The sequence below is a fragment of the Cnephaeus nilssonii genome (genome assembly GCF_951640355.1).
Source record: "Cnephaeus nilssonii genome assembly, chromosome: 6".
Classification (NCBI taxonomy): domain Eukaryota; kingdom Metazoa; phylum Chordata; class Mammalia; order Chiroptera; family Vespertilionidae; genus Cnephaeus; species Cnephaeus nilssonii.
This window is the reverse complement of record NC_137077.1, coordinates 19,959,182-19,984,126: the sequence shown is the minus strand read 5'-3', so window position 1 is coordinate 19,984,126 and position 24,945 is coordinate 19,959,182. Positions and strand designations below refer to the sequence as shown.

Here is a 24,945-nt window from a genome sequence, read left to right as displayed (position 1 = left end):
TTCCCCTTTCACTGCTCCCTCATCTTCAGTGCAACACATCGGGAATATGCATTCACATGGTATAAAGAATGCTTCCAAATAGTGTGCTATTTTTGACATAGAAACCATCTTATAAAAATATTTTAAAATCAAGTAACATAAAATGAATTAATTAAAACTATGAAGGGAACACAGCCAGTTTTAGTTATTTCAGGAAATACAGCTTACACAGATGAAAAACAAGTATCTTATCCAGCCACCTGCAATTGCAGCTTTTACTTTTAAAGTAGAGTTAAGAACAAAAAAATCTAATATGAAAAAGATTTCTATTAAATGAAATTTTTTAAAATGAAAAATTAAGGCCAGATTTTTTTTTTTCCTTTAGGGAAATAAACCAGGGTATAAATCTCTTGTGGTAACATCGGAAGGGCAAAATATTTACCAGTTTCCATAGCTCTTGTTTAGTTTACAAAGTGCACTGTAAAGATGGGAGCCTTTGTTGCCGGCTCAGAAGGGATCCAGAGCCGTGCTGGCTGTCCCTCTCTCCGTGTTGGGGAGCAGGGGGTGCTGTGCAGGGCAAATACTGCTTCAGTTCAGCTCAACAAGAACTGCCTCCATCACCCAGAAGCTTAGCACCCCTGCCTGGAGCCTCCCTTTCTCTCTGATCTCTGGTGTTCTGTAACCTATACTGTTCATTTGCATCTTCTCTTAAATTCTCAGCTGTGGTCTTGCATTCCTTCTGTGACCTTGGGCTTTGAAGACTTCTAGGTTCCCTTGCCAAATTCTCTGTGGGCCATTCTTTTGTCATCGAAATCTTTAACTCCAGCTAGCTCTCATACCTCTTCTCCTGTCTCAGTAATTGTCACATCCTGGCCCTGGAACCTGGGGGGTGAGACAGGGCTGCCTGGAGTTGGCCTGTGCTGATGCAGGAGCGCCATCTGCTGGCCCACTCGCTGCATAACCCGGCATGTTATGCCCCTATATAGCTGGTCGCTGACGGTTTTAGTGTTAGCCAGAAAGGGCTTTTCCAGGGGCCCAAGATTCTGTCTCCTGTCTCAGGCAGGCCTCCTTAAAGCTGCCTGGGAAAATAAAAATCCCTGGAGGAGGAGCGTTAGCACCTGCATTTGGTCATCTATTGTGGTGTTGCCCACTCTCAGGATAGTTGTAGCATTATTCATTCTTAAATTTAGATATCTGAAGTCCTCAAAAACAGGCTCTTTAAAAAGCCTCCTTTAAAAGAGAGGAAAATCGCCCTGACTGGTTTGGCTCGGTGGATAGAGAGTCGTCGGCCTGCGGACTGAAGGGTCCTGGGTTCGATTCCGGCCTGTACCTTGGTTGTGGGCACATCCCCGGTGGAGGCAGGGGATCAATGTTTCTGGCTCTCTATTCCTCTTCCTTCCTCTCTGTAAAAAAATCAATAAAGTATTAAAAAAAAGAGAGAGAAAAAAAATCCCTCAAAACACATAAAAACTATAACCCTCTTCTTATTTCACCACTTTTGCCATTTAAAAGTCGAAATACCCGCCCCCCCCCCCCCCCACACACCATTTGCCGTTTCTTGGCATCACCCAGAAGCCTGAGGGAATAAGCGGTGCTTCCCCACCCTGCCCCTCTGCCCGGTCTCTCTGCTCCCACCTCTGAGGCCAGCACCCAGGGCCCCTCTGTGTCTTCCTGGCCCCCAGAAACACTTCAATAGCAGCCCCTGCAACCTCTTTTTTTTGGTTTCCTATTCCTAGTCCCTCCCTCTCAGTCCTGCTCCCCTCACCATTTGGCCCTTATTTAACAGTCTTCCTGGGAAGCAGGGCCCTGCTTATAAAGCTCCAGGGCTGCCCCATTGCCCACCAACTTAAGCTCAAGCTCCTCAAGTGGTCAGGGAAGGCCTCTACAATTGCCCACGGACCCACAGGACATTCTCCCCTCTGCTCCACACCCAGAATTCTTTCTCCTCCCCCAGCTCCCCTCACCCCATTCCACCTCCCACCCTTCACAGGCACTTCAGGAGGCCTCTCTGAGGGCCCCAGCCCTCGTGAACTGCTCTTCTTTGCCCTCCTGTGGCCCTTTTATTTTTCATTTTAATAATAGCTTTATTGAGATATAGTTTACATATAATAAACAGCAGCTAATAAAGTGTACAGTTTGGTGAGTTTTGACACGTGCGTACTCCCGTAAAACCACCACCACAACCAGGACAAGGGACATTTTCATCAACCCCCAAGGTTTCCTTGGGCCCCTTTTAATACATCCCCTGACCCCCAGCTCCCATCCCCAGGCAACCATTAGTCTGCTTTCTGTCACTATAGATTTGTTTATATTTTCTGGAATTTCATATAAATGGAATCATGTAGTATATACTACTTTTTGACCTGGCTTCTTTCACTCAGCATAACACTGTTGAGATTCACCTGTGTGTGTTTTGTACTTCGATAGTCTGAGTAGTATTCGGACTATTTATGGCGGAGTAGTATTCCACAGTGTGGATGTATCACACTTCATTTATCTCATGCAACGTTTCCTGCATGATCTTATTTCCTCAAGTTGACTGTATTTATCCAATGTCTGTCACTCCCACAGCCCCAGCAGTGTCAGGCACTGTGACTGCCTGTGAGTAGCAGGTGTAGAGCACGTGGTGTCTGGGGCCAGAATGCCAGGTTCAAATCCTGGGTGTGCCACCTGGTCATGTTCCTTCTCTGTGACTCAATTTCATAATTTATACATGAAGATAATAATAGTACTTGCCTGATAGGGTTATGATAAGGAACATTAGGCAAATAAACATAAAGTGCCTAGGAAAAATATCTCGAACATATCTAATGCTAATTATTATTGGGAGGCAGCAGAACATGTTGTTAAAAGGGTATATTCAGGGTTCAAACCCTACCTCTGCTGGTTCGACCCTAGAACTGCAAGTGCCTCAACTTTCTCATTTGATAAGTGGAGATAACAATAAAAATATCCTCGCGACAAGGCTGCAGTGAAGGTGGGGGAACTGACTTCCGTTTACTCCAGGGCTTTCTGCCCTAATGTCCTGAACCCTTTCTGAACCTCATTTTCTCTCAGTTCCTGGAAACCTGGGTCCCGGACCACCAGCCCTGCCTGATCTGCATGTGCCTCAGTGGACGGAAGGTCAACTGCACCTCGCACCCCTGCCCCACGGCCAGAGGTGAGTTCATCCTCTCTGGGGCTCCCTCCAGGCCCTGCAGCCACCATATCCACATGTGGATTTCCTGGGCCTGGCCTGTTTCCCAGGCCAGACCACCCTTCCTTACCTCTCTGGGCTGGGGTTCCCCTTGTCCTACACCTGGAATAGCTGCTCTCAGAGCTTAACCCTGCCCCACCTTGGCCCTTAGACTAGAGTCTCCTGGAGAGCACATTCAGGGGTCAACAGCCTCATTCTCAGAAATCCCACAGCCTGATACCTCATGGCCTCCCATGTAAGGCCTGTGCTGGTTTCTGTGGATGATAGTCTGATATATATATATGCCTGGTGCATGAAATTTGTGCATGGGTAGGGTCCCTAGTCCTGGCTGGTGATCAGGGCCGATTGGGGCCTTCCGGCTGCCGGCTGGGGCCTTCTTTCCAGCTGCCGGCCAGGGCCTTGCTTTCCTGGCTGCTGGTTGCTGGCTGGGGCCTTCCTTCGTTCTGTGCTGCCCCCTGATGGTCAGTGCACTTCATAGTGAGCGATTGAACTCCTGGTCTCCAGATCAAACTCCTAAGGGGACACTTTGATATTAGCCTTTTACATATATAGATTGTTGACACTATTACAGATGTCTTCCATCCTCCCCACCTTTGCCCACCTCCACGCAGCCCCTGCCACCCCTCTGTTGTCTGTGCCCATGGGCTAAGTATATTTATATTCTTTGGCTGCTCTCTTCACCTTCTTTGAGAGTCTGCCATATTTTAGATCCTGCTCCAGGCTGTAGCACTGTTTATTTCTCTGACTTCTGTGGCATTCTTTTCCAGCTCCCACATGTGGCCCGTGTGAAGTGGCTCGCCTCCACCAGAACGCAGACCAGTGCTGCCCGGAGTATGAATGTGGTATGTGTCCCACCTTGGGCATTCTCCGGGGCCCAAGCCCCAGCCCCAAGTGAATGATGTGGGCACTGCAAGAGACATATGGTCTCAGGCACAGGGTGTGTGAAAGGAGGTAGGCAAGGGCTGACTGGATTTCCCAAATAATGGAAAGAAGTAACCTCTAGGATTTCCTGCTTAGAGAAATTCTGCAGTAAATCATTAAATGTCAGATTTGAAAGCATTAATTAAAGAATGGGGTAATAACTGGTGGGGGAAAGTGTTCAGAAATTGACTGAAGAGAAAGTTAGGCCAAAGCAGCCCATTTTCTTTTTCCTTTCTGAGGATCTTAGATGTGGAGAAGGCCATACACAGGGCACCTTGATTTCAGCAAGTTATCTGTCAAAGGGTTTCATTATTGGCTTTCGAACTGCATAGTGAATAATGGGCTGAATAATGCTATAAGTAAATGAATCCAGAGCTGATGGAATTAGGTTTAACATGACAGGAAACCTCCAATGCCCCATCCCTGTCTTGTCCAGTGTGTTTGTTAATTGTAAAATTTGCAGTGATGCAGATTGTACAGGGTGAGCAAACAGATCAAGGGCAGTGCAAGGATCTACAAAAGAATGAAATAATCTAAGAATTTTATTTATGCTGATGAAATTGATCAGGGACACATAGAAGTCCTATGGGCAGGGAGATCTGACTTGAGAACAGCTGGTGTAAAGTAGATCTGAGAATGTTAACAGTAGACAGAACTGGGGGGTCATTTAGTTCAAGTCCCTTATTTTGTAGACCTTTTAGGCTTCTACAATGTTCCAGGCATGTTGCCTTCGTTATTTTATGATATCCTTAGACGGACTCTATGAGGTAGAGTTCCCACTTTGCAGAATTTGAAAGACGTCTAGAGGGTTCAAGTGACTTGGCTGTGACCTGAAAGTCCTAGCAGATGACAACATAATCAATATGAGCTTATTGTATGATCTGGATCTATCTATCTATCTACCTATCATCAATCAATCAATCAATCAATCAATCAATCAATCTACCTACCTACCTATCATCTACCTATCTCCTCCCTCCACTTCTACCTCCATCTGTATCTCTACTTTTATCTCATAATCACCATCTACCTAACAGAAGTCTGCATGAATAGGAATATAGGATGCCACTCACAGGTAATACAAGAATAACCTTGCTAAACTCTGAGTGGATGTCTTTTTTTTTTCTGTCCCTTAGTGTGTGACTTGGAGAGCTGTGACCTGCCCCCGGTGCCTCACTGTGAAGGTGGCCTCCTGCCCACATTGACCAATCCGGGGGAGTGCAGACCCAACTTCATTTGCGGTAAAGCCTCCATGAGAGGAGGTGGTAGTGAGGCCACTCTCTCTTGGCCTGGGGAAGGTGTCCTGAATTCTAGTTAGCTGATTCTAGTGGGGTTGGGGATGTCTAGGACAGAGGGGTCAAGGTCACCCCTGGATTGAATCCTCTAAGTATCTTCCCAGCTGCATGATGCTGAAGGTGTCCTGGGAGTGGGCACAGCCAGAGGCATGTCCCCATTGAGCTGTATTACGAGGTATTTGGGTCTGAGATGAAGAAGTCTCCAGACCTAATCTTTATTTACTCCCATCCTCCCACACACCATTGAGGGGAGGAAAGGTTTCCTTGGTTTGTCCTCATCATTGGACCTTATTCCCAAACAGATGTACAGTTTCCTCCCCTTTGTATGTTTTATTATCTAATCGCTAAATACTATAATTTAAGCATAGGGTTGTACTAAAGTAAGATGTGTCAAGAAAACTGAGTTCTGTATTTAGATAATGAGAATACTCACTTTAAGTCAAGCAGAGTTCTTATCTTGTTGATTTAGAATCTCTCTTGAGCTCCTAGATGTAAGACCTCGAGGGTGAAAGGACACCTTGTATTTGAAGGAGGCTGTGAACAGGCAAAGGACACAGGATAGGATTTGGCATTTATAAAACATTGTGGATTTGACTGATTGCTGTCATTCTCTCATTCAACCTTCTTAGAGGACCTGAAACTGTAGGGTATTGTTCTAGGGACTGAGGTGGGGATAGGATCACATAAGCTACCAGCATATAAAAATGCTTACCAGCTCATGGCATCCAAGGCCTATCTGGGTCTTAGGGACCTTACCCTATCCAAATGTGCATGAGAAGGTGGTAGAGGGGGACTGAACAGTCTTCGCTTCTTCTCCATTAAAATTCCTAGTTTCACATTTCTCCTTTTGATTGATGTTCACATTTTCTGAAGACTAACTTTTTTGGGGGATGATTGAATATCCCACAGCCCCTGAACTGGGCTCACGTGCATTTCTAATTTAATCCTCTGGCCTAGAATCCCCTGGGTTCTTATTTAATAGCTGAATACTTACAAACCCTGATTGATTTTAATGCCCAGTGTGGCAGGACTAGGGTGTCACCTTCCTGCTCCTCAGCCTGCAGGAAGGAGGAGTGCAGAAGGGAGTCCCCACCCTCCTGTCCCCCACACCGGACACCGACCCTTCGGAAGACCCAGTGCTGTGATGAGTATGAGTGTGCTTGTAACTGTGTCAACTCTACGGTGACCTGCCCTCTGGGGTACTTGTCCTCGGCCGTCACCAATGACTGTGGCTGCACCACAATCACCTGCCTTCCTGACAAGGTAGGGGCTGCTCAGCTGTGGTTGGGATGATGGCCAAACATCTGCTTCTCATGGAAGATTTGCCTTCCTGCCCAAACCAAATGCTATATGGCTGGTGGGCAGTCAGTATTCTATCTCAGCCTAATGGGAATTCAGTTAGCTCAGGAGGTATTTATAGAGAACTTACTATGGCTAGGTGCTGAGGTTACAAACAAGGTATAAGACATGGTCTGACCTTTAAAGATATTTCCTTAGGTTAGCTAAGGAAATAATATGAAGGCATAGATTATTTACAGACGAGTTAATAGTTGACTCACTTGTTAATTGCTATCAATTCATTCATCTATCCTTCCTTCCTTCTTTCCATCCATCCAAAAATTACTGAGCAACTACTGTGTTCTACCAGAACTGGTACTGTATTAGGTATTATGGGATAAATGTAAGATGTAGTCAACTTATGGTCTTGCTAGTGTATATATAAGACAATAGTCTATAAACTGAATACAATAAAGTATCAATAGATGGTACAGATATTAAATGCACATAGCAGTCATAGGGAAGAGATCCACAAAGAAGAGTTATCATGAAAGATAATTAATTGGCAGAACTTGAGATGAACCATAATTACAGTAGGAAGATCTGAGAAGAGTTACAGCTGCTGAACTATCGAGGGTGAGTCCTGCATTGAATGCCAAAGAGAAGTCGCAGTTACCTTTCCCTGGAGCCTATTAGGGGTAGAGCACACACTCATTTGCCTGGAATGCTCTAGGCCCCTGGTCCCTTCTGGATTATCTTCCAGCTCAAGGATTCTAAGTGCCCAGGTTCTGGAGGAGCAGGAGCAGGTCCAGATTTCATGCTTATTAAAATCTACTCTATAAGCATCCCTCTGCATGTGGGCAGAGACCATGTTGGTTTTATTTATTGCTGTATTATCAGAGCAACCTAGAGCAACTTGCAACACATAGTAGATGCTTTCTAACCTCTTGTTTAAATGAACTGAATTAGTTCACTCACAGAAACCTTGTGTCTACAGGTGTGTGTCCACCGAGGCACTGTCTACCCTATTGGCCAGCTCTGGGAGGAGGGCTGTGATATTTGCACCTGCACCGACATGGAGGACGCTGTGATGGGCCTGCATGTGGCTCAGTGCTCTCAGAAGCCCTGTGAAGAAAGCTGCCAGTTGGTAAGATGCACAGAGAGACTAGGCACTGTGTGGAGCACTCAGGGTATGGAAGTAGGGGGGCGGGCATCCCAGGAAGAGGCAAAAAGCCCCTTTAGTAAACTCTCGTTCAAGACCAGGATGATGGGGGAGGGTAGGTGAGCTGGGGAAAAGAAAGAAGCATCAAGAAAGGATTGCAATGTTATCCTTCTGTGATTCAGGTAATCCTTGCCTAATGGACATGTATGTTGTATGGTCTTGAGTCCAGAGGGCTATGGAGTTGGTTTGAGAAGAGGTGTGAATTAAATGCCTAGAAAAGAGGACTTGATTTTTTTTTTCTCTCTCCTCCCTCTTCAGACATTACCTTAGGTCAGTGGTCGGCAAACGGCGGCTCGCAAGCCACGGTTTGCCGCTCTGTTGACTAATGAGTTTGCTGACCACTAGACTAGATTAAATGTTACCGTGTAGTTGGAAGCTGTGAGGATTAGGCAATTGTGGCATATTGTGTGCAAAGAAGTAAAGGGTAGTATATGACAGTGGTCGGTTAACTCATTAGTCAACAGAGCGGCAAACCGCGGCTTGTGAGCCGCATGTGGCTCGCTAGCCGTGGTTTGCCGACCACTGCCTTAGGCTATCCCTAGAACAGATAAATGTTCTGAATTTTCTGAGATTGTTCCAGTTTTAAAGTCCTATAGTGTTTCCACTTAGATTGGTGATTTTTCAGACTGTGTTTATAATTTGAGGTACAGAAAATATGATTAGTCTTCCCTAATCAGTTTTAAATTCTCATTGTAGTTTACCCCCAAGGTTTCTCTGTATTTTGGGGGACTCATCTTGAACATTTAAGATTAATAAGACCCTAGATAAACGAAGCAATCCTGTGCAGGGAGAATTGGGGGTCAAATTCTGCTTGCTGGTTTAATGCTATTTTTATCATTACTACAGTATTATCAGTAGATAATGATGATAAGAGAAGAGTAACACATCTTGTGGTTGCTTCTGTAAATGTTAACAGCAGAGAAGACAGTGCTCTTGATGCTGTTTTGGAAATGTATGGCTTGATGGTGAAAGGCAGGAACTATGAGTAAATCCAGAAGTAGGGAGTCCATTCAGCTCATTTGCTGCACTACCTGCAATGATGTACTGAGGAAGAGCAGAGTTGCTAGGCAACTTTGAGAGAGGATGATGCTGTGGTATCCAGGTGTGTCTTATGGGAATGCTAAGTTTTGGAAACCTGTTGGTCTCCATCTCCTCCCATAGGCCATGGAGGCTATCAGAATAACTTGCTATCAAGTAAAGAGAGTACTGTTTAGAGTCCATTTATATATGGCACCCAATATATTTTGTGTTTCAGTAGGGAGTTTTGGTTGCAAATAACAGAATCTATTCAAGTTAGCCAAAGTAAAACTCTCAGGAATGAAGTACAGGATATATAAGTTGGCATACAACATTTCTCTCCCATGTCCTATGAGCCCCACCCCAGTCTCTGCCCATCTGCTCCAGTTCTGCATTGCAGGTCAACTTCCTCTGGGAATAAGTTTTGCTTTCTCATAAATTTTATTTTCACATGGCTTTATTGCATCTGGCTTCAACTCAACATGACTTTTCAGATCTAGGGTCATCCCTGTCCAGTGTGACTTGTTCAATCTTTGTGTTCAATAGATTGACTTTTCAAGGAGAAAATTGATGGGCTCAGCTCATCCCATGAATTGGATCTTCTGTCCAGGACCCAGTCTAGTCTAGTAAGCTGCTGGGGAGGGTGCAGGTTACATGGCAGAAACTTGTCTATCTAGAGGCTGTGGTGCTGGAGGCAGTTTCAAAAAGAAAATGGGTACAGAGATCAGGTGAAGGAGGCAACATTTCTAGAACTCTTGACCAGATGATTGCTGTAGAGAATTGAGTGACTGTCTTAAAGACTGAATGTTCACACCTTCTAGGGAGGAGAAGGAGGTCTATAATTTAGTTAAAGCTGAAGGCATGTGGGAGGCTGGGCTTTGGTCTGTACGATGTCTTGAGTTGAGGTGGGAGCTTCAGTGAATTGTGATGGTTTCAGACTTCATTCTTCAAAGAGGAAGGTATTGGCTCTGGTCTGACTCCAGAGACATTTGGACTCACCCGAATTCATTTTTTGTCTAGGTTGTGACAAAAATAAAAACAAAAACAAAGAATCATCACCCTCTGATTCTTTCTTTCTGAAGCCACAGTCTGAAGAAATATACTTCCTCAATCACTTCCATAGTTTTCTACTGTTCATGTCAGAAAAATTATGTAGAGTAAGCAAAAGGCAGGCCTATGGCCTTGCTTCCATGTTGATGGCAAAAGGAATTTCCCCTCCGTCGTATAAACTTTAGAGAAGATTTTCCTTGAAGGCTTATGACCACCTGATTCCCCACTTTTAGATTCCAGAATCAGACTAAATCATGGTGTTAGGAACTGTGTCCGAGGAACTGAATGTAACGCATTATACTGTATTCATCCTCATGATATTCCTCCCGAAGGAAGAAGAGGCAAGGCTGTTCTTCCCACTTATCAGATAGAAAGCAGAGCACTAGCACAGGGAATGAGGTTGGCCATAGCTCTACAGCTCATTTGAAGCCAGTAAAACTGGGTTGTCTTGACTCCTAGCCCTGGGCCCCTTCTGCGAGGCTAATACACTGGCAATGCCAGCATGTTAAGGGACAGTCTGATCCAGCGAAGAAACAAGGGATCAGTGCTCCACACTTCTCACCACCATTTCAGCAATGTTAACCATGTTTAAAGGATTGTGCTGCTAACTATATTAGGAGTCTATTTTTTTCACTGGCATCTGTCTTTGGATTGGCTAGATATTAGACCTGCTTATTTCCATTCTTAATTGAGAAACCAATGAAAACAGGATGGAGAAGAGAGTAAGAAGAAGGGTCTGAGATGTATATTTTGAACAGATATAAGTTAGAGGGTTTAGAGAGGTATGGGGCAAGAAAGAGAGATGAGAATATTGGATGAACCCTGGTTGTGCAGCCGGAAAATGGGGATGCCGGAGGTGGAGGGGGATCTCAAAAAGATGGCAGTCAGGAAATTTGGAGACATGACTAGGAGAATCTGAGCATGAGAAGTTGGTGGGGTTTTGGGAGCAAGGCATCTGTCCTGGTAGTCATTCATAGTATCAACAGTGTGTCTTCCCATATTGGGAGGCAGCAGAAAACAGGAAGAACACACCAATCCAGGTCACTCAGCACTCTTAGAGAGGTGCACGAGTGACACTGGGTCCCTGAAGGTATTGATGACTCTCTTTTGTGCTCCCTGAGTCTTTTATGGCAGCTTGTATATTCTGCCTTGTAGTGGAGGGTGTCTAGATTATATCATTCTAATTTGTTGGCTTCTCCAAAGTACCTAGTATGTCATAAATACATAATAAATTATTAGAATCTCAGATGATAAAACACTGGGGACAACTCACTGGGTACCTCTGTGACATGGGTCAGGATGTAAGTGGGCCCCATGGAGATGGTATGATGTTGATCCAAGTCTCTGGAGTGCTTGTGTTCCCCCAGAGAGATGCACCAGCTAGCCTGACATCAAGTGCTGTGTGCATCTTCTGGCTTGGTCCTGTGTGTGAGTGTGCAAAGCAGGCCTGGCCTCTTTACCCATCCTGAACAGCTGCAAGCATTCATTCTCTTTTAGGGACAGAGCTTCAGGATAAAGCCCAGTCCTGGGGTCTCTCCCCTGGGCTCCTGAGACAACCACACATGTCAGTGTTTTGCCTATTTTTTTGTACATTGCTTCAGAGTTTTCAGTGGACAGTTTCAATTCAAATTCCCAAAGCTTTGGCCAGATTAGAGGACCTCTAAGAGGCAAGGTGAGATAATAAACTTCCAGGATGCTGGTCTCCCTGGCAGGCATTCTGGGGAAGGTTGGTCTCTGCTGCTCTCATCTCATTGTGCCCTATAAACTACATCAACTAACTGCTTGGGGCAACCCAACTCTGCACATTGGTGAGAGGTCTTGGGATCAAGGTATTTATCTTATGTAGATACTTTGCCCTATTAGAGCAAAGACTAGTTCTCAGGCATCTTGAATATTCTCCCCAGTCAATGAGGTGCCCTAGAATTGGTCATGATAAAGATCAGGTCAGGTACCTGATGCTGAGTGAACTCTGGGCTGTGTTTAATACTTTTCGTGAACTGTGTCTTGGTCTCAAAGTGGAAGCTTTCAGAGGGCAGGATTATGCCTTTTCAGCTGGTGGAACTGAGTCACTAACTTAGTGACTCAATGGTTGATGCCTCCTAGCCACTTCTTAGCATAGTTCTGAGGCTGGTGGATGACAGAGACGAAACCGTTCAGGCCAGGGTGTCTGTAAAACCCCGGACTCAGTACACCTGTGGAGCAGATAAGTACACCAGTGTCTCTGCTGCTTGCCTGACCTCACTCTCTGCTCCTTGTGTTTTTTTCAGGGCTTCACTTATATCCTACAAGAAGGTGAATGCTGTGGAAGGTGCCTGCCAAATGCCTGTGAGGTGGTGATTGGCTCGCCACGGGGGGACTCCCAGTCGTACTGGAAGGATGTAGGTTGGGGCCTCAGGATGGGTTGTCTATTCTGTGGTTTAGTGCTGGCCTTGGTTCACCTATAAAATCAGAGCTCATCCCTTGCCATTTGCTTTTCTTGTAGGAGGTTAATTAGCTGCTGGTGTTATCCAGGCATCAACTGGGTTACCTTGCCCCATAGGAACTAGTTAAGATGGCCTCAGGCTTCCCATTTCATTGATTTTGGGAGCTCAATTCCCTCCCTAAGAGTTCCGTGAACACCTGGGGAATTTATGTCCTACTGTTGCCAGTGAATCTGAGGTCCTGCTTCCCCTGAGTGGTTGGTGTAGGGATGGCCTCACCACCCTGCATGTACCATGGGCCTGCCACCCCACCAAACCCACAGGCTGCAGGTGCTATTCAGTCCTACACCGACCCTGGCAGGCTCCTCTGACCTCTTCATTAGTTCCATTGTACACATTTCTATGCCAGAGAAGCAAACACTATTCTGTTCCCTAAGTCCTTGAGCTATTTCTGTAACCCTGGCTGTAGCGCAAGCATGTCAAACTCGCGGCCCGCGGGCCGCATGCCTTGTTTATTTGGCCCCTGTTAGCCTTTGAGTTTAACATGCTTGCTGTAGCGTATTGCCATGTTGGGCTTTACCCGGTGGGTGGGACTGAGATGTTAACCCAGGGCATGCTTCTAGGGCCCAGACCAGTTCCCTGAGGGAACAGAGCACTCTTCATGGGACTTTGTGTTCTAACCACAGGTTGGCTCTCACTGGGCTTCCCCGGAGAACCCCTGCCTCATCAATGAGTGTGTCCGAGTGAAGGAGGAGGTCTTTGTGCAACAGAGGAATGTCTCCTGCCCCCAGCTGGATGTCCCTGCCTGCCCCGTGGGCTTCCAGCTGAGCTGTGCAAGCTCAGAATGCTGCCCCACCTGCCACTGTGGTAAGGCACCCTGTCCAGGGACCCACCTTCTGGCCTGGATTTCCAGGAAGGGCTCCTGAATTCCTTGCTTTCTTAGCAACTCGGGGAAATGAGCAGGATCAAAATCTTCCCATCTGTTCCTAATGCTTTTGTGACAAAGCAAATAAGATGAGAGAAATAGAACCATTTCCTGAAGGTCATCACGGTGCTCAATGATGGCTTCTACCGCTATCTCATGTCACGGACACGGCAACCCTGGGAGGCGGGGACTGCTACTGCTTCCACCAGCTCACGGGAGTTAGTGAGCTGAAGGGCTGGGGTTGGACCTCCATTTCTCTGACTCTAGAGACCACCTTTGTGATTATTCATGGTATTGCCTCTACTAGGGAAGGTATTCCAATGTCCACCCCCTCCCTCGCTACAAACAAACAGCAATAGGAACAAACTGCTCGCTACCACCTGCTCTGAGTTCTTTGTATGATTTTATCTCGTGACTTAAAGTTCCCAGAGTAGAATTGCATTCTTCATAAACCCAAAGATTCTCCCACTCTCCCCTTCCATGTGAATCACTGAAACATGTGCCTTCCCTACCAAGACACTCAGGGGTCTTTTCACTGAGGGCTGGGTGCTGGGCAACAGACAGCCTGCCCCTCCTCGTCAGGCCTGGGGGAAGCAAGGCCACCGTGGCTCTGGCAGTAGGACCCACAGCGCCTGGAGGTGGAGTGCGGCGAGGGGGCAGGTGTAGGAGAGAGGCCCAGATGGAGGAGAAGGCCCTGAAGGGATCAGCCATGTGTGGGGCAGGGGTGGCCAGGGTGTTCCGTACTCTCACACCTGCACTTCTCTCTCCCCCAGAGGCTGTGGAGGCCTGCATGCTCAATGGCACCATCATTGCGGTAAGCTGCTGCCTTTTTCTCCAGGGCCAGTTGGTGGGGGTGCTGTGGAAAGAGTAGGCCTTATTCTAACATGGAAATGAGAGAAACTGGGAGACCTACCCCCAATGCACTCTCATTGCCTCCAGGGTTTCTCAGCATCCTGGAGCCCGGCCTCTGAGATCTTCCTAACTCTCTAGGGCCTGGGCGCCCTGTCTGGCACTCACCTCCTGGCGGTATTCCAGGCCCCTGAGCATTTCTAATACGTACAGAGAAGTGCTCTGCAGTCATTGTGCACATTTCAACCGATCCCACCTCCCACTGCCCAGCCCCCTCTCTGGCATGAAAGCTCTCACTCTTACCATTGCCACACTTGAGGTGGGAAGGCAGGGAAGGGAGTGGGCCACTGGAGACAGCAGGAGGGTCAGGGTGATGGTCAGGGTAGCTATGGGAGGCTCCCCCCTCCATAAGGCAACAGTTTATGGGGCTGAGGTGAGAGGGGAAGTCAGGGGTTCGGGGTGCTGGGAGGCCTGACCGTGGTGCCTCTGGTTACAGCCTGGGACGAGTATGATGATTGACGTGTGCACGACTTGCCACTGCACCGCCCAGGTGGGGATCATCTCGGGATTCAAGCTGGAGTGCAGCAAGACTACCTGTGCAGCCTGCCCCCAGGTGAGAGGGTTGTCAAGGACCTAGGGGGTGGGCTGAATACTCGTGGGCCCAAGCCATGGGACCTCACTGGGGTTTTTAAATAAATTTTCCTTATTTTCTGATTGTGGACAATATTTGATACCTGTCATGGAGAGCCCAAGTCACCCATCCACATTTCATCTCTCAGAAATTGCAGTTTAGTTTTAAACACTTCCTTTTTGTGTGTTTAAAATGAACACCATATTTGCAAGGCTTGTGATGCCATATTTATAGTTCTGTATTTTTTTACACAACATTTAAAAAACATAACTACAATTTTTGAGAGCACCAAAGATTAATTAGTCAGCAAATATTTGCCAGACACCTACTATGTGCAAGATTATACACAATCTTCTTTAGAAAAGATGTGCCACAACCTACAGGTTTATTACTGGACATTGAGGTGGTTTAAAACATTTCACCCTGTTTGCGCTAGGTCACGATGACTGTGTGCTCTAAATCCCTCCTGAGGGTGGATTCTGAATAAAACCATCAGTTCTGGTTTGGGAGATGGCAACCAGCATTTTATTGTTTCCGTTATGACTCTTAGCCCCACGTCACAGAGCTGGACATAATGCTCAGGAGGATGCTTTGGCTTCTTCCTCGAACCGCCCGCTGTGCCTGGGGTCCTGCTGTTTTAGAGACCACACTTGGTCAGGGGAGTTACTTGGGAGCCAGATGCATGGAACACAGTAACAGCTCTTTCAGATGGTGCACAGGGAGGGCTTCTCTCTTCAACTTTGCAAGGCAGCAGGAGGGGTCGAGGCCGAGTCTGGGGAGGAGACCTTTATAGGAGGAGACCTCCCTGAGAGGAGCAGCACAGAGGGGTAGGGGATGTCAGGAGTGGTTAGGGACAGGGATGAGGGACACTCATACGGGTGCTTTATATGCTCTCGAGGACAAGAGAGTGTTCTGCATGTGTTCTTCATGGCACTTGGCATAGTGTCATACTCAGAATAGGGGCTTAATAAATTTATGTGGAGTAGACACAGCTATTTCTGATAGAATGGTTTAAAGAGAACATCCCTGCCTCAATTAGAATCCCACTAAGAGCAGGTTTTTACTATTAAAAAATGCACAGTTGATGTTTTAGGGTTGTGTGTGTGTGTGTGTGTGTGTGTGTGTGTGTGTAACAACCCCCTAGAATAGAACTGGGCTTGAATACGAATGAAACACTGATGTCTGGAGTTTGTGGCTTCCCTTTTACCTTGGCTGTCCATTGACCTACCTATCCTACCATCAATGCAGCAAGAGATCCACACCAGGCTCTCCTCAGGTTTTCTAGAGGGCGAGCCTGTGAGCTCTCAAACTGCGCCCTCTGGTGGTCTGAAGGTGGCATGGAACCCTCTGCTGCATTCAAATCCAGTCTAGATAGAGGTTCTAAATACATATTTTTAAAATACACGACCCCTTTGGTTTGTGTACTATTCCTCCTCCCCTCCAATATTCTGATATATGTCCAGGGTAGTATACTCACCTCCTCCCTCTTGAACCCCCTAGGTTAGCCCTCTTTCTGTGTATCTCTTAACACGCACCAAAACTGGCCTCAGTTGCCCCCATTCTAGCTCAGCATCCTTCACTGGTCTTATTGCACTCTTCTGCAATGCAAGGCCTCAGGGCGGCCTCCTGCAGGTGTGGGGAGCTGTGGTGAATTAGGCTGAGGCAGTTCTGCTTGATCTGCTTACATCAAACTAAAATGTTAGTGTCAGCAGAGAAGTGAGTCCTTCATTTCCTCCCAGGGGAGACAATGTTTGCACCGAAAAGACCAGCAGAAGGTGGTTTGTGCTAGTGGGTGGTAGGCAGGAAGCTTGACAGATGAACTTTCAGGGAAAGCGTGAGGAAGAGAGGTCACCCTGACGTGGAACACGGAGAAGGCATCCGGAGGGGCATGACCGTGAACTGACCTTGAGCAAGGGATCAAATGTGGAATAGAGCACCCTCCAGGAAGCAGAATGGGGAACAGATGGGCAGAAGCAGGAGTTAGAAATGGACAGCAGGGCTCCCACAAGCCCTGCCACCTGGTGCAGCTGCATTCAGCTTCCAGGGCAGCAGATAAACCAGTTTACTCCCTCAAGTGGGTTCTGTTGTACTCCCTCTCCTCCTCCTGTCCCTCTTGCCCAACTCCCCACCCCAGCTCTAAATCACTCCCTGCTCCTATTACCCTTTATCCCTTCAGCCTCGTCCTCCTGTTCTCTCTTCTCCCACAACACCTTCTCTTTTTCCTTATTCTTGGCTGAACTGTGCCCTCTGCCTCTCTGTGTGTGGAGTTTGCCCCCATGGCCCTTGTCCCTTCACTTTGGTTGCAGCCCCCCTCCTCCTTTGTCCTCACCCCATCACTTCTCCTGTAAAGATTTTGTCCAATTTCCTCTACCTGGGCATGACTGAGCAAAGGGTATTTCCTATTTCTTCTCCTAACGTCCACTGAAGATGCCCAGATCCAAGCTCCGGGGAGATCCCGCATGACTTAAGCCCCATTTAGAAGTGACCACGTAGATACTCCTCCAGTGGGCCCTCCTCCTTCTGGCTGGAACCACTCACATGTGCTCATAATGTTTGTTCCAACTCTTTCTTCCTCTTCCATTTACTTCGGCCCTACACCTTCCTGGATGGAAGAGTGCATTTTTGAAAACACAGTTTAAAGCTCACCAGTGAAAGACAACCTGAGGGCCTCCAACCCCCTCAGTGACCTTCCCAGGAGAGTGTGTGGCCTGGCCCAGTTGCCCTGATTTGTGCTGTGTTCTGTCCTCGAGTGCAGAAGCTTGACTCAAGCGTAGCAAATTGTTTAAATTCATTTCTGAGTGAGCTTGCCCATTCCTAACTCTTCACAGCCCATGTGCAGTGAAAAGGGAGTGGTGTGGAGGGACTAGGTCTTCTGTTTGGGGCTCCAATTGATCTGCTGGAGATTCATGTTAGAGAAACCCAAGGCCCCAGTGGAGGGATATCTAAGTGACCACTACTAAGGGTGGCAAAATGAGAAAAATAATGACAACATAGATGGCTCCCCACTTAACTAAATTTATTCTTTAAAAAAATTGAGATTGTTCTTTTTTTTTTTTTTGAGTGATGGGGAGAGTTAAAAGACCTTCAATTTTAAGACATTGATGGGACAGCTGAGGGTAGCTTTTTATTTTATTAACTTTGTTTAAAACACTCTTACTTTGCAAAATAAAAAGTTGGTTATCTTACGTTGTCTTCCAAATTTGGGGGCATTTTTTGCAAGATAGTGAAATCATGTTGTCCAGAAGCTGCTGCTTTTTCCAAAGCAGATATAGTAGTACATGAAGGCCTCTCACTTTAAGCCTCTATCAAGGTTCTCACTGAACTCATCTCAAAATAATAATTTATCTCTTACGTAGAAGTGAACCATGTGACAACCATAGGACACAGTATGGGTAAAAGAGTACCTACAGGAGATGGTATATGATTCAATCGGAGTTTATTTCTACATAAGAGATAAATTGTTATTATTTTGCGTTAAACAGTATATTGTCTTTTATAGAGTTTAAGAAAATAACTAAAAATGGTATTTTATATTTACCTACATTTTTATGATATAGGAGTGGCTGGTAAGAGTCAGGTGCTGGGAGGCCAGAACGAACAGCATAGACATAGTTTGAAGATTGCATGTCTCTCATAGAGAACAAAATACTAAACAAATGGTAATTTCAAATTGTGTTAAGTGTTATAAAGTGTGTGTGTGTGTGTGTAGTGTGTGGTGTGTGTGTGTGTGTGTGTGTGTGTGTGTGTGTGTGTATGTGTGTGTTGAATCTTAGAAGACTTCTCTGAAAAACAATACTTAAAATGATTACTAAGGGATGAGAAAAGGTTCTTTACATATATATATATATATATATATATATATATATATATATATATATAATATTTTTTATTTCAGAGAGGAAGGGAGAGGGAGAGAGAGAGAGATAGAAATATTGCATGCCCCACACTGGGGATCGAGCCCACAACCCGGGCATGTACCCTTCACTGGAATCAAACCCAGGACCTTTCAGTCCACAGGCTGACACTATCCACTGAGCCAAACCAGCTAGGGCGAGAAAAGGCTCTTTATACGAAGTGTGGGGAAGAGCACTCCAGGCAGAGGAAACAGCATCCACAAAGGCCCTCAAGTGAGAAGGAGGTGGCCATGTTCATGGACCTAGAAGTTGCACAGGGTTGGATTGTCAAGAGCAAGGGGATGGTGGTATAAGATAAGGTCAGAAAATTAGGAAAGGCTGATGTCAGGCCTTACAGAACATGCTAAGGAGATTAGATTTTATTAAAAATGCAATGGGAAGCCATAGAAGTTCTTAATTTTAATGAGGTATATAGTTTACCTATAATAAACCACACAGATAGTAAGTATATAGTTTGTTGAAGTTTGATAAGTGTATAAACCTGTGTAGCCACTAAAATAGTAATATGAAGAAATACAGCTAAAAGGCTATTAGAGGAGATACAGTAAACTTGATGAAACCAGGAGGCAGAAAAGAATTGACAATAGACTAAGTAACAGAAAAGACAACAGATGAATAGCAAAATGGTAGATTTAAACCTAACCATATGGATAATTACGTTAAATGTAAATGGGCAAAACAAAATCCCAATTAAAAATGAAGATTGTCAGACCTGGATAAAAAAGCAAGACCCAACTGGTATGCTATTTACAAGAGATGCACTTCCAATTTAAAGAGACAGACAGGTTGAAAGTCAAAGGATGGAAAAGATATCCCAGGAAAACAGTAAGAATAAGAAAGCTACGATGGGTATATTAATACCAAACAAAATATATTTTAAGATGTGGAATGCTACCAAAAACAAAGAAGGTAATTTCATAATGACAAAAGAGTAGGTTCATTAAGAAGACACAAGAACCCTGAATTTGAATGCATACAAATACACGAAGCAAAAATTAACAGAAGTAGGGGGAGAAATAGACTTATCCACAATTTTAGTTGGTAATTTTAATGTATTTCTCTCAGTAACTGATAGAACAAGTAGGGGGAAAAAATCAATAACAATATAGAAGATTTGGAAAACGATGTCAACTAACTTGAACTAATTGAAAATAATGGACCACTACATTCTAAAACTGTAGAGTACACATTTTTTCAAACGGAATTTCCACCTATCTTGCCCAAATTCTGGGCCATAAATAAGTTAATAAATGTCAAAAATTTCAAATCATATAGAGTGTATGCTATGACCACAATGAAATGAAAATGAAATTAGTATAAACAAGGTAATATACATAACCCCCAATCCTATCTAATAAAGAGGGAATATGCTAATTGACCCTCATGCCATCACAAAGAAGGCAGTGCCCACAGCCAATAAGAAGGGAATATGCTAATTGACTGCCACACCCTCAAAGATGGCAGTGCCCACAGCCACAAGATGGTGGTGCCCAGTCCCCTCAGCCCCGCCCGCGTGCCTGACTCCAGAGTCCCTCTGTCCCCTTAGCCCCCCAGCTGCTCAGGGCTGGCCTGAGATGGCTGCTGCCCAGCCGATGCCCGAGTGCAAGCAAGCCTTGGATGTTGGCCTCCCAGCCACCCAGGACCGTCCGAGGCTCAGGTAACCAGGGCCGGCCAAGGCTTGCGCTGCTGGCAGTGGCAGCAGCAGAGGTGTGATGGGGGCATCGCCTTCCCCTGATCACCGGGTGACCTCCCGCCCTTGAGGGCTCCTGGACTGTGAGAGGGGGCAGGCCGGGCTGAGGGACCACCCCCGCCCCCATCCAGTACATGAATTTTCATGCACTGGGCCTCTAGTTTGGAAATAAAATAAAATACTTTTAAATAATCCATGAATCAAAGAAGAAATCACAAGTGAAAATAGAAAATATTTTGATGTAGAGATAATAGTGGCTATTCTAGAGACTCCAACATGTATTCTTCACTCATCGCAGTCTACCTTGATTTAACAATATACCATTTCATGTATATTATCTTCTACCCATACTTTGTGCTATGGTTTCACATGATTTATTCTACATAAGAGATAAATTGTTATTATTTTGCTTTAAACAGTAAATTGTCTTTTATAGAATTTAAGAAAAAAACTAAAAATGGTATTTTATATTTATCTACATACTTATAATTTCCAGTGCACTTCCTCCATGTATATCTGAAATTCCATGTTATATTATATCCTTCCAGCTTGAAAAAGAACTTCTTTTAGCATTTTTTTTAGTGTGAGCCAAATGGCAATTCAACTTCTCAGATTTCATTGATCTGAAACATCTTTATTTTGCCTTCATTTACTGAATACAGAATTCTAGGTTGAAAGTTTTTTATTTTATCACTTTAAATGTGTTGTTCCATTTTCTTCTGGCTTATATTGTTTCTGATGGCAAGCTAGTTGCCATTTTTATTGTTATTTTCCTGTGTGCGTTGCCCACACCTTTTCCTACTGGCTGCCTTTAACAGTTTTCTCTATACTTTCCCTACTTTGGATTCATGGAGATACCTGGATCTGTGACTTGATTTTTTAAAATCAATTTTGGGGAAAATTTCAGCTATTATTTAAATTTTTTTGTTTCATTTTTTCTCTCCTGTCTTTCTGGAACTTTGATTACATGTATATTAGCCCACTTGATACTGTTCTGCTGGCTATTAGGGCTCTGTATATTTTTTCAAACTTTTTTCCTCCCTGTGCTTTAGTTTGGACAATTTCTATTGTTCAGTATTAAAATTCACCGATACTTTCTTTTCTGCAGTTAATCCAGTCTGGTGAGGTTTTTTGTTTTGTTTTGTTTGTTTTTATTAGGTAACTATGTTTCTAGTTCTAGGGTTTCCTTTTTTTTTTTTTTTTTAAGTTTCCAGGTTGTTCTTAAATTCCGCATCTCTTTTCTCTATTATATTCATTTTCCCTTTAGACTCTTTAACATATTTATCATAGTTATTTTAAAGTTTCTGTCTACTGATTGCAATTTGAAGGTCATTTGTGTGTCTGTTTCTATTGAGTAATTTTTCTCTTGACCGTGGGTCATTTCTCGCCCCCTCTCCCCCATTCCTTTGTATGAAATGTTTTACTATGTGTTAGACATTGGTGGGAGATATGTGAAGAGACTCTTAATTCTGCTATTTCCTCTGATGAATGTTAAGTTAGCTTCTAACTTAGATTATTGGAGGTTCACCTTGAATTAAAGGAGGCTAGATTTTAAACTACATTAGGGACAGTCTATTTCAATATTTCTCTTGATTCAAGGGTGAAATAATTCTTATATGACACATATGTCTGAGTTCTGAAACATAGTTCTTAATCTTAAGGTCTGGCTCTTTTGAAATGACAATGAAAACATGAAGTGTTTGACTAGTCCTTTCATCCTGGTGGGATTCAGACTGCAAACCCTGGCTCCTTTGTGCTGTGTGGAGCTGAAATTTCTGCTCAGGTCTTTAAGTTTCCACCTGTTGTTTTGTCCTTGGACTCCTCTTAGGCTCCGCTGTGTGTATATAATTTAGGGGTTAACCAAGGATTTGAAGGGAATTTATATGCAGATTAGGGGGCTGCTTCTTTTTGTCTTCCTCTTTTCCGAGTTTTTTCCCTTTAGTTTTCAGCTATTCTAGGAGTTTCAAATGTTGTCCTCTGACTCTTCAGGCAAATAACACCACAGTTTTCTTCTCAGGTTCCAGCCATCCAGTGCCATGCAGACTGCCCTCATGGGAAAAACCATTTAAACATGATTCTTGTCCATTATGGTTCCCTCTTTCAAGGATCAAATAACCTGTGGTTCATGGCTGATTTGGCCATCCAGTGTCTTTGAATAATTGTTTTAAATATTTTGTTGTCTGCAGGAAAGTTAGTCCAATATAAGTTACTCGGCCATTATTAGAACCAGAACTCCATTGGGGGTTTTTAAGCAGAAGAGTAACGTACTGGATTTTTATTTTAAGAAAGCCATTCTAGCAAATTTGTGGAGACCTGTAGTAGGGACAAGAATAAAGGCAGGAAGAGAAATTAAGACTATTATCAGAATCCAGTGGTCAATGATGATTGCTTAGACCAGGTGGTGACAGAGGACACTCCATGACAAACAGCAGATGAGTTTGAGATTCATTTTTGGCAAGATTTGGTGATGAGTGGGGGTGGGGGTGTAAAAAAGAGGGAGACCCAAGGGTCACTCCCAGATTTCTAGTTGGAGAAACTGGGTAATGAAACTATTTACTGAGATAGGTAAGATTGAACAAGGATGGGGTTTGGGGCAAAAATCAAGTTTCTGGATGTAAGTCTTAAGATGACAATAAGATAAATAATTGTCAAGTAAACAATTGAACTTATAAGTCCAGAGCTCGGGAGAGAGGTCTAATTTCATAGGTCTGGCTGCTAGAATTTGAGTGAGGTATCTGTGGAGGGAAGAAATGCTACCCAGGGGATTGAGAACTGACAAGGGTTAGTTAGCGCTGGATGTTGACTTTCTGAACTCTTGGAGAGATGAGAAGCTGGCAAAATTAGCCTAGCTGTAATTGGAATGTTGTGGGGAGGTTAACTAAGGCTGCTTTTACTCTTGGATACAGGGTTACAAGGAAGAGAAGATCCCAGGTGAATGCTGCTGGAGATGTCTGCCTGTGGCTTGTACCATTCAGCTAAGGGGAGGACAAATCATGACCCTGAAGGTGGGAGCCCATTGAACTCAAGTGTCCCCCTCATATCACCCACTGGTTTCCTATTTTGGGATCTTTTCTTTAAGAAAGAGGGACTAAATTTGAGTCAATATTGGTTTCTTTCTGATTTTATAAAGAAAAGATGAGTAACATATAGAAGACAAAAATTGTCTCTTTGTTTTAGTTATGTTGTCACTCTTCTGGACAAGTTGGTGTATGGTCCATGATTTAAAGTATTGGTTGAAGTTTAAGAAATTTCTCCAGCCTGATGTCGATGAGAATGGAAAGACAGGGTGAAATAAACTCTGCCTTATGAAAGTCAGAATTAACTGGTGGGGTTGGGAGGTGATGCCAAGTTCATTTCTAGCTCAGTTATTGATTAGCCAGTTTACCTTCCCATGTCTTAATTCTTTAAACTTGTAAGTGATCAGAAGAATTCGGAGATTCTCTACATTTATGTGGCCCCACTTACAGTTAATAAGATGTATAAGGGCTCTACCTTTTTTGTGTATTCTGGGTGTGGAGACTTTATAGATACTGTCTTGTTCTTGTCCTATAGTCTTCCAAATTGTTTAAAAAAATTCATGGACTCAAGGTCATGGTTTGAAGCGACTTTGTAACCAAACACTACCTTCAAATTTGCCTTCTTTGGTTTCAGCGTGATGAGATGTTCCAGGATGGCTGTGACAGTCACTTCTGCAAGGTCAATGAGAGAGGAGAGTACATCTGGGAAAAGAGGGTCACAGGCTGCCCGCCCTTTGATGAACACAAATGTCTGGCCCAGGGAGTGAGTATTCGGAGCACAGGCCCTGCTGTCCTCTTGACAGTCTCCATCTCTGACTCTAAGAACAGAGGTCCTTGTGAGCAGCATGTAGTCCAGCTCTAACGTGATTTCCCGGTATCCAAGGGAGATCTCTGACCTAGTATAGGAATCAATGAAATCACAATATCAAGCCTGATGCACAGACAAAACTCTCTGCACTATATGATGCTATAAAAATACCTTTCCCTTGGGGGAGACTGAATGTGTGATCCTGAAGGGGAGGTGAGAGAGCAAACTGATTTCCAATCTTCCCTGAGAATTTGATTCTGATGACTCAATTAGGAGAGAATTCAGAGTAATCAAAATTGTTTCAGCCTTGTCAGGTAGGGTGGTCATTCTTCTCACATTTGTGGTGGGAAAGCAAAATTTACATCTGGGGACTTAAACTCAGGGTCGTGAGTCCAGAAATTAGCCTGGGAAGTGACCTGTAAGCTGACCACTATGTACTATTTGTGACTAATCTGGGACTTTGCTGTTTCCTTAAGGGGAAAATCATGAAAATTCCAGGCACCTGCTGTGACACATGTAAGTACATTACCAATAGCTTGTCCCTTGAAACCCATCAGACCAAGTCCAGGGACTGTTCTTTGGAGTAAGCTTTATTCCAGAAAGATATTTCTTGATCACCAGCCAGTCATTATGTTCAGTCCTGCAGGGAATTGCCACTCCTCTCTGAATGTTCTTAAACTGCCCTCTGCTCAAATCCCCTTCCAAAAGCCTGTGAATTACTTCTTTCCCTTTT

General features: G+C 44.6%; 1 protein-coding gene across 1 annotated transcript in view; it reads left to right on the top strand.

Moving 5' to 3' along the window:
- VWF (von Willebrand factor) overlaps positions 1–24,945 on the top strand; it is a 117,611-nt gene that overhangs the window by 89,865 nt on the left and 2,801 nt on the right. Inside the window, exons 39-50 of the mRNA XM_079773902.1 lie at positions 3,037–3,139; positions 3,943–4,017; positions 5,233–5,337; positions 6,449–6,654; positions 7,667–7,816; positions 12,226–12,336; positions 13,065–13,245; positions 14,077–14,117; positions 14,649–14,765; positions 23,294–23,392; positions 24,039–24,167; positions 24,689–24,728. Coding sequence (XP_079630028.1) covers positions 3,037–3,139; positions 3,943–4,017; positions 5,233–5,337; positions 6,449–6,654; positions 7,667–7,816; positions 12,226–12,336; positions 13,065–13,245; positions 14,077–14,117; positions 14,649–14,765; positions 23,294–23,392; positions 24,039–24,167; positions 24,689–24,728 — 1,357 coding nt within the window. The remainder of the gene's footprint in view (positions 1–3,036; positions 3,140–3,942; positions 4,018–5,232; positions 5,338–6,448; positions 6,655–7,666; positions 7,817–12,225; positions 12,337–13,064; positions 13,246–14,076; positions 14,118–14,648; positions 14,766–23,293; positions 23,393–24,038; positions 24,168–24,688; positions 24,729–24,945) is intronic.